Source organism: Melopsittacus undulatus, chromosome 8 (assembly GCF_012275295.1).
Source record: "Melopsittacus undulatus isolate bMelUnd1 chromosome 8, bMelUnd1.mat.Z, whole genome shotgun sequence".
NCBI classification, from domain to species: domain Eukaryota; kingdom Metazoa; phylum Chordata; class Aves; order Psittaciformes; family Psittaculidae; genus Melopsittacus; species Melopsittacus undulatus.
In genome coordinates, this window is record NC_047534.1 from 2,665,182 (window position 1) to 2,679,938 (window position 14,757).

The 14,757-nt window shown below is 54.4% G+C and overlaps 2 protein-coding genes across 2 annotated transcripts; one reads left to right on the plus strand and one right to left on the minus strand.

Annotated features, from left to right (window-relative positions):
• Positions 1-5,814: 5,814 nt before the first annotated feature.
• LOC101867800 (chemokine-like receptor 1) lies at positions 5,815-12,529 on the minus strand. Its single transcript, XM_005145065.3, has 2 exons — positions 11,465-12,529; positions 5,815-7,609 (listed from the first exon to the last, which is right to left on the minus strand). The coding sequence occupies exon 2, from the start codon at positions 7,592-7,594 to the stop codon at positions 6,509-6,511; it is 1,086 nt and encodes a 361-aa protein (XP_005145122.1). The 5' UTR covers positions 7,595-7,609; positions 11,465-12,529; the 3' UTR covers positions 5,815-6,508.
• Positions 9,917-14,657, plus strand: SHMT1 (serine hydroxymethyltransferase 1). Its single transcript, XM_034065189.1, has 12 exons — positions 9,917-9,944; positions 10,970-11,094; positions 11,524-11,669; positions 11,932-12,047; positions 12,137-12,297; positions 12,453-12,534; positions 12,637-12,849; positions 13,006-13,122; positions 13,355-13,477; positions 13,633-13,749; positions 13,901-14,011; positions 14,366-14,657. The coding sequence occupies exons 2-12, from the start codon at positions 10,993-10,995 to the stop codon at positions 14,533-14,535; spliced, it is 1,458 nt and encodes a 485-aa protein (XP_033921080.1). The 5' UTR covers positions 9,917-9,944; positions 10,970-10,992; the 3' UTR covers positions 14,536-14,657.
• Positions 14,658-14,757: the final 100 nt, after the last annotated feature.

Below are 14,757 nucleotides of genomic sequence, written 5' to 3' on the forward strand. Positions count from 1 at the left end.
GACATGGAACTGTTGGAACAAGTCCAGAGGAGGCCACGAGGATGATCAGGGGCTGGAGCAGCTCCTGTATGGAGACAGGCTGAGAAAGTTGGGGCTGTTCAGCCTGGAGAAGAGAAGGCTGCGTGGAGACCTCAGAGCAGCTTCTAGTGTCTGAAGGGGGCTACAGGGATGCTGGGGAGGGACTATTCATTAGGGACTGTAGTGACAGGACAAGGGGTAACGGGTTCAAACTGACACAGGGGAAGTTTAGATTGGATATAAGGAAGAAGTTCTTTCCTGTGAGGGTGCTGAGGCACTGGAATGGGTTGTCCAGGGAGGTTGTGAATGCTCCATCCCTGGCAGTGTTCAAGGCCAGGTTGGACAGAGCCTTGGGTGCCATGGTTTAGTGTGAGGTGTCCCTGCCCATGGCAGGGGGGTTGGAACTGGATGATCTTAAGGTGCTTTCCAACCCAAACCAGTCTGGGATTCTCTTATTCCCTGTGATTTTAGCACCCAGCAGATGCTTCTGTCTGTGCTGCCCTTACCATGGAGGAAGAAGCCATGGCTGCCAGGACTGCTCCCCCAATGTGCCTGCAAAAGGACAACATTTACCTTCATGCTTGGAGACTGCAGTTTCACTACAAGCTGCATTTTCCATGTTAAACATTCACGAGGCAGTGTTTCCCTGTATTCCACAGCTTTTCCTTATTGCTTGATTCCTTATCTCCTTCTTTTGTGTGTTTTCAACAGGCTCGGATCGGGCAAGGAGAGCAATTTAACCTGGAGCTGCTGCCAGATGTAGAGAGCAGGGAACCACATCAGCAGGGAGGCCATGAGTCTGTACCCTCAGGGAGGCAGCAGTGATCCTCTGCCTTTCCTAGAGGCTCTTCCAAATTGCACCTAAGGATCGGAGAACAGACCTCTCCTAACACCTCACAACCAGACGGATGATCTGTAAGGTCCCTTCCAACCCAAACCATTTTATGGTTCTATTTTTCTTTTGTTGATTCAGGGTAATTGACTGTAATAGGGTTTTTTGTTGTTGGTTTGGGGCTTTTTGGACAACCGGGAAGGAGCTTTAAGCTTTTTGTTAACCTCTTCACCAAGCAGCAGAGATTTCCCTCTCGGCATCAGTCTTTACGTGGGGTTTCACTACAGGGTAGCATGGCAGAGCAATTTAAGGCAGAACAGCTAGAAACAACACAGCAAAGCACTGACCCATCATGCAATCAACAGCCTTACCCAGAAGCATTTTTCAACACCCTAGGGCACCCAGAATTTGCTGACTGCTTGATTTGTGCTGCCCCAAATTCCTGCCATTGCTTAAGCAAACCACAGGACCAGGAACTTATAGATTCTCTCTGGTCCTCTTTAGAAGGGTATTGCCTTTGTTTGCTGAGAGCAAATCCATTTCTTCCCTGTTTTCCTGGCCAGAGCAATGCGAGTTTAAATCACAGCTCCCAAGAGAGAGGGATTTGTTAATTTTACAATATGCTACCCACATGCTAAGAGTTTAACAAAGAGTTGCTCCAGGATGAGCGCCTGGGGTTGATTTCCTTTACAAGGATTCAATTAGCAGTCATCTAAGGAATTCCAAACATTTGCTGCCTGTGAAATACTGCCTCACAGAGATTTGTTGCTCTTAAGCCAGATGCTGCCCTGGCAAGCGGAGGTGTGCACCTAGTCCAGCCAAGGTTGGCTGGTAACAGCCTGTGTCCATCACCTGGGGGAAGACAAACACTGCTGCCATCCAGTTTCCTGAGCTCTATCAATCACTGCTCAGTCAGATGGGCTTTTTCTTGTTTGATTTGGGTTGGGTTTTCATTGCAAAAGGTGGATGTTAAAGCTCACCTACCAAACCGCCTGACAGCAACATCATCAGACACGCTACACCAAAGGCATGCTTTGATCTGATCCTAACAGAGCCCTGTGAAGAGGTTTGGTCTCACTCAATGCTCAGTCCTATGAGGCACCCCAAAAGCATCCTCTATCTCACACAGCCCCTCAGAGCCTACTGGGAGGATCCACAGGACAAACACCTCCACACACAGCTTAAAGGCCATCACCTCCCTCCTGTGCCATCAGCTTTACTACGTTGGGAACAACCACATCTAATTTCCTGGCTTGGATATTACCAGCAGGGAGGCAGAACTCAAAGCAGCTGTAAATCAAGGAAAGGAGAAATATAATTTCTTGGGAGTGACATGGAAAATAGCATTCCCCACATCTGGGAACCAGAGTGTCTTAGAAAAAGGCCCCAGAGCAGAGAGCAAATGTTGTCTGAGTAAATAGAGAGCACTCTCATATTGCTTTGTATTAGATATTACTACCTAGCCGTGGCTTGGCTGTCTGCAGGAAATAGGCACCAGCTCATGTTGTTACCATCCTGTTCCTCCTGAGTCATGAAGCTTTGGCTGAAAGATTCACTGAGCTGTTTGTTCCTCTGTTTCTAACCACACTCTTCATTCTGGCTCAGTCTGCAATGAGTAACGGAGCTGCTGCTTCAGCATGAGCACAGGGTTATCTCCAACTAGCCTTCAATCAGAGGGATGAGAGGCTTGTTGGAATACCTGCTGTTTAACAAGTCACTGCACAAACAGCTCAACCTGGATGAGAGGGCAAGGGTTTGAACAAACACTGACCTAAAACAGGGACTAGCAGCAGTGCCTCTTGCTTTGGTCACAGATGCTCTTTGCTTTGCTGTGTCAGTGGGCAGTTGTCCTGCAAAGTCTGCGTAACTGCCTGATAACATCCAGCACCTCCTGTTTGCAGATGGGCTTTGCCCTTTGAGTCACCTTTAGACAAAAAGGTGGTTGAACTGGACAGTGAATCCATGCCATTTTAGGAACTGGACTAGTTAGTGCCCAACTCTAATTAGTGCCCATTCCTCTCTGTCCTACCTGCTGGGTTCTAGAGTGACTTGACATTTACTGCACTGTGACAGCTCCTCTTCAAACAGAGGATGAGCATTGTACTCTGTAGAGACACTGAGTGAACACACAGGAAGGGCTTGAGCTTGTCACTGGTCACTGCAGAGCAAGCTCACAAATTAAAGCTGAATTCTGGGCAGAAGAGATCCTGCACTTTGCATGTGCAGATGCACAGAGAGACTGGGGGATGTGGAGGAAAGGTTTGCTACCAGCCCTGCCCCACACAGCTAATTGGAAGGTGGCAGAGGTGCAGGGAATAAGCAAATTTCAACCAGCAAAGAGCACCCCAGATGCTCCCCAGTTTGTGCCAACCAGGATCTACTCTGGATGAGCAGATTAATTCCCTCACTGGCTGGAACTCACATCCATCTGCTACACAGAAAGGCTGGAAGACCTGGGTAAGGCTTGGCCTGCACCACTGACTAACAGCACTGCCAATAACTCTCTTTCACAGAGAAGCTTTTTACCACTACCAGCCCTCTAATTTTCCACGTTGCTTCCTGCCTGACTTCAGCAAGCTCTGAAAGAGGCTCTGCTATCAGACCTTATCTAACAAGTCAATTCCCCAAACTCAAGAGTAGGACACTTAAAAACATTACTCACCAGGAAAGGTTCACCAGAGGAAAGGCCTGGGAGCTGCTGACTTTCACAGCAGCTTTTATAGTCTCATTAAGTTCCCCTTAACGAGATCTTCCTGACCTGCTGCTGTCTCCCTCCCACTCATTTAAACCTACCATCACCTGCTGGTTTTTGTTCCCACTCCTTCCACCCTCTTTCCTCTTAGCCATTCTGAGCCCAGTTTCTATTTCCATGCTTTCATCCAGGTCCCGAGGAGAAAATACCTTCTCCTCTTGAGCTACCATTTGCCATGTCCTCCTTGGCTACCCTGTGCACAGTCAAACCCCACAGGCCCCAATTGCTCTGCCTAAACCCCTCAGGCCCGATGGCTCTGCACACCCCAGATTTGTACGAGTGGGGCTGTTGGATCAGCCCCTTCATGGGACCAATGAGGACCTCGTGCCAGCAGGGCAGTGGGTTCAGCTCCTTTCTCAATGACTGCAAATACTGGGGGGGTTCAGGCTGTTCCACCCATCCCATCCCATCCACAAGAGCCTTGAGAGCAGAGCTGTGTCACAGCAGGACACAGCTGCCAAAAGAGTTGTTCAACCTCTCTGGATTATTTCCATGCCTTTGGAAAAGATTTGCCCCCTTTTTATTTTTGTCCAAGCTTTTCTAGATAAGCACATGATAAGCAGAGGGATCAGGGGGAATGAACAGCCTGCTTCCTAGTTGGGAATGAAGGACTATCACAATAGTCTGAATAGGAGGGTGCTCAATACAATAGGAGATTTACCTTGGAACCAGTCCCTTGGCAGCCTGACCCCATCCTGATGTCAGCATGGTTTCTCATTGCACAAAGGGATCAGACCAGGGATGACAGACCCATCTCTCCCTCAGTAATACAGCATTGGCCATTACCAGTGATAAAACATTTGCTTCCCCCTTTTTGCTCCCAGCAGAATTTGGCAGGTTCTCAGGAATGGCAGTCTGAAAGCTTTCTCCATCCCATCCCCACCATGCAGGCATTAATCTTGTCAAAGACACACTGTTTTCCTTAGGTGTAATAACATGCTGCTTAGAGTGGAAGCAGCTTCCTTGGTGGGAGATATTGCAAGAGAGAGAAGGTGCAACTTTGTCTCAGGTCTGGAGTCAAAGACATCAGAGCTGCTGCTCAAGAGGGCTGCTGTGCTTGGCCGGGGTGCCAGGAGGAGATGGAGCCCTGGTTAGATACCTGCTGGTATTCCAATGGTCATTCCTTACATCACCCAGACACTCTGCTTCACTTAAATGATGTTGTCCCATGGGAATCCTGTACCCACCTTGGATGTCCAAATGACCCATAAAATTCTTTCCTTCTTACCTTCAAGTCCTGACCCTTCAAGGGTGCTGGGGTGAGGAGAGGAGCATGACAGGAGTCCGAGGCCTGGTCCAACACTCAGAAACTCCTGTCACAAGGAATTACGTGAGCTCTGCAAAGAGATAAGCACCACAAAGAGCAAACACTGCTTTGCACAACCTTGACGTGGCAATCAATGCTGTAGCTTACCACCAGGAGCAAGTAAATAGCCCTGGAGTTGCACGCTGCATAGCAAACATTGCAGTCTTATCAGCATGACAGGCAGCAATTTGTGGCAAAGGGTAAATCCCTCTGTTCACTCAGGCTTGACATATGGATGGTGTTGTTACACTCCCTGTTCTCAGCGGGTTTATGCATGAATTTAAGGTTAAGTACATGCATGCCTGTAGGATCACGACCTTCATTTAATATTGCATGGCCCAGCAGACCCAGAATTAATCCCAGCATCTTCAAGTGACAGCTCTCACTCAGTAATGTCATCCATGCAGAGTAGTGAGGTACGTGTACATTCATCTCTTCAGGCTGGGAGCCAGAGGGTTTTCCAGCCATCACTCCCTTTTACATGACCATCCTTTCCTACTTAAAACAAATAGTGTTTCAGAGCCTGATCAAGCCTGGGAAGAATCTTACACACACCATCTTACCCTGAGCAGTTTGCAAATGTGGACCTTGACCAGACCCAGCTCAGCTCCTCTTCCTCCTCCAAACCACTGCTTTTCAAATGTACCAAAAGCCCTGAAACCCAGTGATAAGCCATAACCACGGTCTGGCAATCAGGTCCACAAGGACCCCAAGTCTCCACACCCAGGTTGAGTCCTGTCTGCTTCAGTCATGGGATTTGCTGCTAATGCCAGTGGTTTGTTTCCAAATTCTGGGTATTTAATCTTTTTATCTAGTTGTTCTGTTACTGAAAACAAGTGTGTTCGGTCAGGTTGGATCAAGTCTTTCATCACAACACAAGAGGCCAAGTATGTTTTACCTGACTTTATTGGGATTCAGTATTCATTCACCACCAGTGCAAAATGTCAGATCTCTGCTATTTAAGGGCCAGAAACATGTCAAACACGAACATAGCCAAGCATTGCTCAGAAACAGTTCCACTGCCCATCGAACCTGAGTAACTGCAGCACAACCAATACTTCATCCTACCTCATATCTGAGGAGAGAAAAGATGAGTTTAATTACCAGGGACTTGTGAAATAGCTCTCCCCTCCCTCCTTTTCTCCTCTGGACAGACGAAATGCTGGTGCAGCCATACACCTCCAGTGCAGCCACATGCAATGGCACCTGCTTTCCCATCTGGTGGAACCCCAGTGAAGATGAGCTGCCAGGAAAGTCTGGTAAGGCCAAGGAAGAAAATCTCCCTGTGGTTTGCAATGTGCAAATGTGCCGCAGGCTGCAGGTGAACCCAGTGGAGATGCAAGCAGGATTTGTCCCCAGATGTCTCCCCCAGGGAAGTGGCAAAGGGAGTAAAATGCTACTACTTTGACCCACACTGCTGCAGCTCCACAGAGTTGTTTCCATAGTGTACTAAGTCAGAGTATGCTTGATGTACCCCCAAAACACTGGATCACACTTTCTTAGCCACCACAGCCCTTTGCAGCCCCCAGTCCTGTGGTCATAGCTCTGAAACAAGGGGACAGTGCAGAGAAAGAACTGTCCCCTCTACACCATCACCCACTCAGACCCTTGGGGGCTCCACTTCGGAAGCAGACCTGGACTTCCTCCGGCTGGTGAGGCTGCCCAGGACCGACTCATCACTGAAGGCCCCTTCGAAGGTGGATAGGATGGACTGGCGGAACTTCTCCTTGAAATCTGGCCCCACAAATACATACAGGATGGGGTTGATGCAGCTGTTGAAGAAAGCCAGGCTGGAAACCAAGGGGATCCCGATGTAAAGGGCCATTTTCATCTCAGGACTGGAAGAGTTTTTGGATATCTCCAGCAAGGAGAAGACATGATAGGGGAAATAACAGAGGAAGAATGAGACCGTGACAGCGATGATGATTCTGTATGGCTTCGCAGAGCTGGCTAACTGCCGCCTTTTCAGCTTGATGGCAACGATGCTGTAGCAGATGAGGATCACCGTGAAAGGGATGAGGAACCCGCATAAGAACCGTGTTATGATCATGGCTTTATGCCTCATCCTCCACAGCCTCCGCGTCGCCTCGGACGAGTAGTCATCGGACAGGGCAAAATTATTGTAGCAGCTGGTGCTGTTCCTGGAGCTGAGCATAGTGTCCCGAAAAACAAGGTATGGGGAGCTGAGGAGCAGTGCCAGGACCCACGTCCCCACTGCGATCCTGGCTGCCAGCTCTGGGCTCCGGTGGTTGTGAGACCAGACGGGAAAGGCCACAGAAACACAGCGGTCCATGCTGATGACTGTCAGGAGGAAGACGCTGGCAAACATGTTGAGGAAGGCGATGGTGCTGTTCAGCTTGCACAGGAGCTTCCCAAATGGCCAGTGGAAGCCCAGGGCAGTGTAGGCAATGCTGAGGGGCAGGAAGAAGGTGAAGATGAAGTCTGCAATGGCCAGGTTGAGGAACCAGACTGAGTTCACCGTCTTCTTCATCTTGAAGCCTGTGATCCAGATGACAAGGCCGTTGCCTGTTACCCCCAGCAAACAGGCGATGCTGTACACCACCATGGAGAGGATGTGCATGCTCTTCTGGAGGCTGGAGTCCTCAGCATGGGCAGTGGTGTTGTCAGGCTGGTCAGTGGGGAAACTGGCAGAGAAGAGTGGAGGGGAAGAAGAGACGCTGTCCATCGTGAGCAAGCAGTCCTGAAACAGCAGCACACACAACCATTATCTGCAGCTACAGCTCCAGAGAGGTGAATATCTTCACTAGTAACTGCACACAAAATGTGTATGCAAGCCAGGCTGTGTAACAGTATATAGTTAATATAAATCCTTCTCTGTAACTTCTGCACATCACAGAAATCACTGTGACCAGAGAAAACAACCCAGGTTTTGTTGTTGGCATCAGCACTGTCAGAACAACACCTCCATAGTCATAGAATCAGAGTGGGATGGGTTGGGTTGGGCAGGGACACCTTCCACTGGAGCAGCTGCTCCAAGCCCCCGTGTCCAACCTGGCCTTGAGCACTGCCAGGGATGGGGCAGCCACAGCTTCTCTGGGCACCCTGTGCCAGTAAATCAGCCTACAGCAGCAATCTGACACGGGCCAGCTGTGGGACCCCAAGCCCTGCTGCTGTAATGAGTCTTCTTTAGATGCCCACTAACAAATTCAGACAGAAACACCCATCAAGACTGAGACAGATTGAGTCAAAAGCTTGTTCCTTCAGCAAGTACCTTCCAGGGAGGTGCACTCCAACAACAGGATGACCCTAAAGGTGAGTTCTGGTGTGACCATCAGCCCTCACACCACGCTCCCAGCACACCCATTGCTCCCAGTCATTCCCCTCACTCCCATACCCACCTCTGCAGCTCCTGGGGGCAGCTCTCACCGCTCCTTCACCACTCTGCCCACGGTGGGTGCTCTCACCTTCTGGCTGCCTCCCCACTGAGACACTGCTCCTCTCCAGAGTGACTCACGCTGCCTCATCCCATTTTGCCATGGTTTGGGATCACGAGGAATTTAGTGGGATCACTTATTCCCTAATCTTGTTCCTCAATTTTGGTTGCATTGATTTAACCCCTGAATCTCTGCAGCCACAGGTTGCCTGAGCCCATCCGCTCCCTTGGATTTGATGCTCAGAGACATCCCCCAGGGCTGCTTCCTTCCTCCGGAGCACCAGGATGCCCACCAGGACCAAGCTCCCCACAGCAGCAGCTGACCCATGTTATGGCCTGGCACAGCACACACATGGCTTTGGCCAGCAGCATGGCCAGGCCCTCGACGGCAGGGTAATGAGCCCCATCCTCCAGTTCATGGGGGAGGCAAGAGGCACCCCCAGATCACTGGGAACACCCTAGGGCTGGTCCTTTGGGGTGCACAGCAGGGCTGGACCTGCAGGATGACAGCAGCATGGGGTGACTGCAGCAGTGGGGTGCCAGCGGTGGGATGATGGCAGCGGTGGGGTGATGGCAGCAGTGGGGTGACAGCAGCAGTGGGGTGCCAGCAGTGGGGTGACGGCAGCGGTGGGGTGACGGCAGCAGTGGGGTGACGGCAGCAGTGGGGTGACGCAGCAGTGGGGTGACGCAGCAGTGGGGTGCCAGCGATGGGGTGACGGCAGCAGTGGGGTGCCAGCGATGGGGTGACGGCAGCAGTGGGGTGTCAGCAGCACAGGGTGACGGCAGCATTGGGGTGATGGCAGCAGTGGGGTGACAGCAGCACGGGGTGACAGCAGCGGTGGGGTGACAGCAGCAGTAGGGTGACAGCAGCAGTGGGGTGACGGCAGCGGTGGGGTGACGGCAGCGGTGGGGTGACGGCAGCAGTGGGGTGACGGCAGCAGTGGGCTGTCAGCGGTGGGGTGACGGCAGCAGTGGGGTGACGGCAGTGGTGTGTGACGGCAGCACTGGGGTGATGGCAGCAGTGGGGTGACGGCAGCAGTGGGGTGACGGCAGCAGTGGGGTGACAGCAGCAGTGGGGTGACGGCAGTGGTGTGTGACGGCAGCAGTAGGGTGACGCAGCAGTGGGGTGCCAGCAGTGAGGTGACGGCAGCAGTGAGGTGCCAGCAGTGGGGTGACGGCAGCAGTGAGGTGACGGCAGCAGTGGGGTGCCAGCGGTGGGGTGACGGCAGCAGTGGGGTGCCAGCAGTGGGGTGACGGCAGCAGTGGGGTGTCAGCGGTGGGGTGACGGCAGCAGTGGGGTGACGGCAGCAGTGGGGTGACGGCAGCAGTGGGGTGACGGCAGCAATGGGGTGCCAGCGATGGGGTGACGACAGCAGAGCCGCTGCCACGGCCAAGGTCACCCGTGCCCCACCGACCGCGTGCTGCTAGCGCCGCCAGCCCCGCCTCTGCGCGGGCCAATAGGACTCGGGAAGAGGGAAGAGCTGGGCGCTGATTGGTCTGCATAACCTAGGGGGTGTGTCCCGTCAGCTGGCTAGGGGGCGGAGCGAGGCGCTGATTGGCAGATGCGCGCAGGGGCGTGTCCGAGCGGGGTATGCTAGGCGCTGCCGGGCGGGAGCGGGCGTCGGCGCAGCGCTGCGGGCGGGTAGGAGGCGTGTGGGGCCGGAGGGGACAGGGACAGCAGGGGGGGATGGAGCCGGGATCGGGTTATGGGGCACAGGAGGTGATGGAGCCGAGATCGGGTTATGGGGCACAGGAGGTGATGGAGCCGAGATCGGGTTATGGGGCACAGGAGGTGATGGAGCCGGGATCGGGTTGGGGGGCACAGAACCAGGTAGAGATGGAGCCTCAGGGCTGGGGGTCTGATGAACCAGGGTTAAACCGGTGACCCACTGAGAGGGTGGAAATGTGGGGCTTGTCCTGGCTGGGGAGTGGGGGGTTTGTTTCCCCTGAGCCTCCTATAGGTTTGCCAACAGCGCTGGGTGCACACCCTGCAGTGATCTGTGCTGGGGGGTGTCCCTGGACCCTGCCCTGCTGCTCCCACCCAGAGCTTTGTGCCCAGCCTAAGCATGGGAATTCCCCCCCTGCCAGTGAGGCCCCAGGCTCGGGTAGGAGCACAGCTGAGCACCGCAGCCCAGCGAGGCCAATGCACAGCAGGCCTGGGCTGAATAGACTTTAGCAGCTTGGCGTGAGCAAACTAAGTGTGGTTGCTTAACAACCTGCTCACGGCCCTTCACTGGCCTTGCATGGTTAATGGGTAAAAGGAGGCACTGTTCTCAGCCAAGGCGGTAGGGGGGCTCTCATGTCTGCCCAGGAGCAGTGGTCACACTGATGGGGCCAGAGGGCTGCTGCCAGGCCAGGGCATGGCACAAGCTATGAAGCCAGGGCTGCTGCTTCTCGGGGTGCAGTTCCAGCCATGCTCGCTTCAGTTAGGGTTTAGGGCATAGTGGGTATGAACACTTCTCTGCCTTTCAAACTACACAGCCTGTGTTGTTTAATCAGGCACTGCAGTGATGGGTGAGAATCAGATATTACCAAAGCACTGTGATTAATGGATTGGTCTTGGATTAGCAGGGAAGACCCTTTCCCCAGGGAAGATATGGGATAGGAGCAGGCTGCATGCAGGGATATGGTGTGGAAGCACCCACCAACTCCCCTCTCCACTGGCAGGTGACCTTGGACCCAGCAGGAGGATGGCAAACTCAACACAGGGCGACGGGGGCCTCCCCAGCGTGGCACTCTGGGCCTCCCATAGGAACATGGTGATGGAGCCGCTTGAAACCAATGACCCAGAGGTGAGAGCTCCTTCCTGCCTCTGCCCAGCAGCTGCTTTGTTCATACTGACCTCCTGGAGCCAGGGATGGGGCAGGGAGACAGCCCAAGGCTGAGTTGGTGGGACCCATTCATCCTCCAAGCCCTCTTTGCATGGAGGCAAGAGGGAGGACATCCTCCAACCATCTGTATGGTCATAACTTCACATCTATGGCACATGCCCCTCTGCTTGAAGCTCTGATGCCCACACCAGAGTAGCCAGGCTATGTGGCTGTTGCCTATGGATTTCAAGCCCAAACGACAGCTGAATTATCTGAGATAGAAACCCAAAACAGGATGAGCTGTTTGGGATCAGCTGTACAAAGAAGGGACCTCATCTCCCTCCTGCAGTACCTTTCCAGGCCTTTCTCCATTCCCAGCATGGGTAAAGCTGTTTCTCTCCTCTCCCACAGGTGCACAACATCATCAAGAAGGAGAAGCAGCGGCAGAAGCTTGGGCTGGAACTGATTGCATCAGAGAACTTTGCGAGCCGAGCGGTCCTGGAGGCCCTGGGATCCTGCATGAACAACAAATACTCCGAGGGGTACCCAGGACAGAGGTAACTGAGGCCAACCCAACCCAAACCCCTGCAGGGAGGGAGAGGAGCCACCACCAGACCTCACCTCTGGGACGCTCTGACCCTCTTGGCTTCTGTCCTTGGCCACATGTAGGACAGCCTCAGCAGGATCACATCTGCTGCAGCTGCTCTCCCAGTGCCTGCCACAACTGCAGCAACATCCCAGTTTCTTCCCAGCTGGATCACTGGGATGGGCCTGAATCGTGAGTTTGGTTTTAACCCCTGTTCGATGCTTCCCTGTCAGGTACTATGGTGGGACAGAGTTCATAGACGAGCTGGAAAGGCTGTGCCAGAAGCGAGCCCTGCAGGCGTACCGGCTCGACCCCCAGAAGTGGGGGGTCAACGTCCAGCCCTACTCAGGTAATGGGGTGCTTAGGAGAGCCAGCCCAGTTGCACAGACCTCTGCATGCCCCAGCACTCATACCTGTCCTGGTGTGCTCTTGCTGCAGGGACACCCGCAAACTTTGCGGTGTACACAGCCCTGGTGGAGCCCCATGGCAGGATCATGGGGCTGGACCTGCCCGATGGAGGCCACCTCACCCATGGGTTCATGACAGAGAAGAAGAAGATCTCTGCCACCTCGATCTTCTTTGAGTCCATGCCCTATAAGGTACAGAGAGATGCTCCAGGGTGCTCCTGTCATAAGTGTTGGTGCCTCTTAGAGTTGGAAGTGTCACGCTCCCAGCACCCCCTTCTGTATTATTATGGTGCTGCATTGATCTTCACCCATACCAAGGTGACTGAACCCTCCTCTTCCTCTCCCAGGTCAACCCCAAGACCGGTTACATCGACTATGACCAGCTGGAAGCGAACGCCCGGCTCTTCCACCCCAAGCTGATCATAGCAGGTAAGGATCAAACCTTATGGGCATCCCCAGCTGGATTGTCCCCACTGCAGGCCTGGACCCATAGCTGTCTTCCCATCCACATCCCATCCCATCTCCCTGCAGGTGTGAGCTGCTACTCACGCAACCTGGACTATGCCCGCATGCGGAAGATCGCCGACGCCAACAGTGCCTATCTCATGGCTGACATGGCCCATATCAGTGGACTGGTGGCTGCTGGTGTGGTGCCCTCTCCCTTCGACTACTGCGACATCGTCTCCACCACCACGCACAAGACCCTGCGGGGCTGCAGGTCCGGCATGATCTTCTACCGCAAAGGTGCCTGAGCTGGCTGAGGAGCTGGGGGGCTGCAGGTTCAAGCTATTCCTGCTCTAGCTGGGAAGGAAGGGGGGCAGGAAGGTCTGGGAGCTCAGATGTAAAGAGGAACCACCACCATTCCTGCCTCCTGAGTGACCTTGCCCTCCCCTCCTGCAGGCACCCGCAGCGTGGACCCCAAGACAGGCAAGGAGACGCTCTACAACCTGGAGAGCCTCATCAACCAGGCAGTGTTCCCTGGGCTGCAGGGAGGCCCCCACAACCACGCCATTGCAGGTACACATCCAGGCTGGCCACCGGCTCTTGGGGGCCAAAGGGAGTTGGCAAGGATGCCCTGGACTGGGCTCTGACCCCTGGTGTGGGGCTCATGGCAATGACCCCAGCCTAGGGAAAGGGACTGTCCCTGTTTGCTCCGCTTCCAGGAGGACTCCCGCTGGCAGTGCTACACATGCCCATCAGCTCTCCCTTTGGGATGCACCAAACCTCACCCTGCTCTGCCTTCCTCCAGGGGTTGCTGTGGCGCTGCAGCAGGCCATGACACCCGAGTTCAAAGCCTACCAGCAGCAAGTGGTGGTGAACTGCAAGGTGCTCTCCACGGCGCTGTCAGAGCTGGGCTACGACATTGTCACTGGTGAGGATGGGTCTCAGTGGTGGGATGGGGCTGAGCTTCCTTCTGCCCCCCAGAACCAGAGGCCTGAGGCAATCCCAAGCCTTTCCTTGTGGCATTTTCCCATGGGAGCAGAGCCTACCTTAATCCCACATTCCCACCATCCCCTCTCTTTACAGGGGGCACCGACAACCACCTGATCCTTGTGGACCTGCGCAGCAAAGGCACAGATGGCAGCCGGGCTGAGAGGGTGCTGGAGCTCTGCTCCATCGCCTGCAACAAGAACACGTGCCCTGGTGAGGGATCCCACAAGCTCTGCCTTACCCTGCCTCCCCTGCTGGAGATCTGGGGGCTGTGCAGGGATCCCAGCTCCAGGTCCACCCTGAACCCCTTGTGTGTGGTGGGTTTGGTACTGGGTTTGGTCACTCGTGGCTGGTTCTGGTGCAGGTGATGTCAGTGCCCTGCGCCCCAGCGGTCTGAGGTTTGGGACACCAGCTCTCACCTCCCGTGGCTTCCGGCAGGATGATTTCCGCATGGTGGCTCAGTACATCCACAAAGGTGAGGCTGGGGCAGGCTCACAGCTCCAAGCAGCAGCACAGGGCAGCTCCTCTGGGTGAGGAGGCACCACCTGAGCCAAGCTCAGGCTTCTCCAGCAAAAGAGCACACACAAAAGTGAACAGTAATGATCCCAATTGCACATCTGGATGTGGGAGAGCACATCTGGTCACAGCCAAACCCTCCCTTATTGCACAGCACCAAAAGGTGCCCATGCTGGTTTCCCAGGGCAGAGACCCTCCCAATCCTCCTCCTTCCCTCCCATCCCAACCCCTTCCCTCCCCTGTGGCCCAGGGATCAGCCCCAGCCCTGCAGTGGGGTGCACAGCACTGAGCATCACATCTTCCACGCTGGCAGGGATCGAGCTGACGCTGCAGGTGCAGAAGGACATGAACCCCAAGGCCACACTGAAGGAGTTCAAGGAGAAACTGGAAGAGGAGAAGTACCAGAAGGAGCTGAAGGCACTGAAGGAGGAGGTGGAGGCCTTCGCAGGGACCTTCCCACTCCCAGGGCTGCCGGTCCTGTAAAGGGAATGGACTCTCCCTGCTCCTGGAGCCGCGGAAGTATCCGGGAATGCAGCACGGAGACCAACACACCCCAGTGCCTCCTCCCAGCACCTACCTCCCCGCTGGCACCAGCTGTGGTGCAGCAGCAGTTGGGCTCCTTCTCACCTCCCATCTGGGGCACAGGACCCCCGTGGGGGGCACCAACCCCTTCACCACTCAGTGTTACAATAGGGACCAAGCACA

Excerpts from the sequence above, each read along its gene's own strand:
- SHMT1 (XM_034065189.1), top strand. The coding sequence starts at position 10,993 with ATGGCAAACTCAACACAGGGCGACGGGGGCCTCCCCAGCGTGGCACTC. Across the intron at positions 11,095-11,523 it reads TTGAAACCAATGACCCAGAG|GTGCACAACATCATCAAGAA; the intron begins GTGAGAGCTCCT and ends CCTCTCCCACAG. Across the intron at positions 13,123-13,354 it reads CCACAACCACGCCATTGCAG|GGGTTGCTGTGGCGCTGCAG; the intron begins GTACACATCCAG and ends GCCTTCCTCCAG.
- LOC101867800 (XM_005145065.3), bottom strand. The coding sequence starts at position 7,594 with ATGGACAGCGTCTCTTCTTCCCCTCCACTCTTCTCTGCCAGTTTCCCC.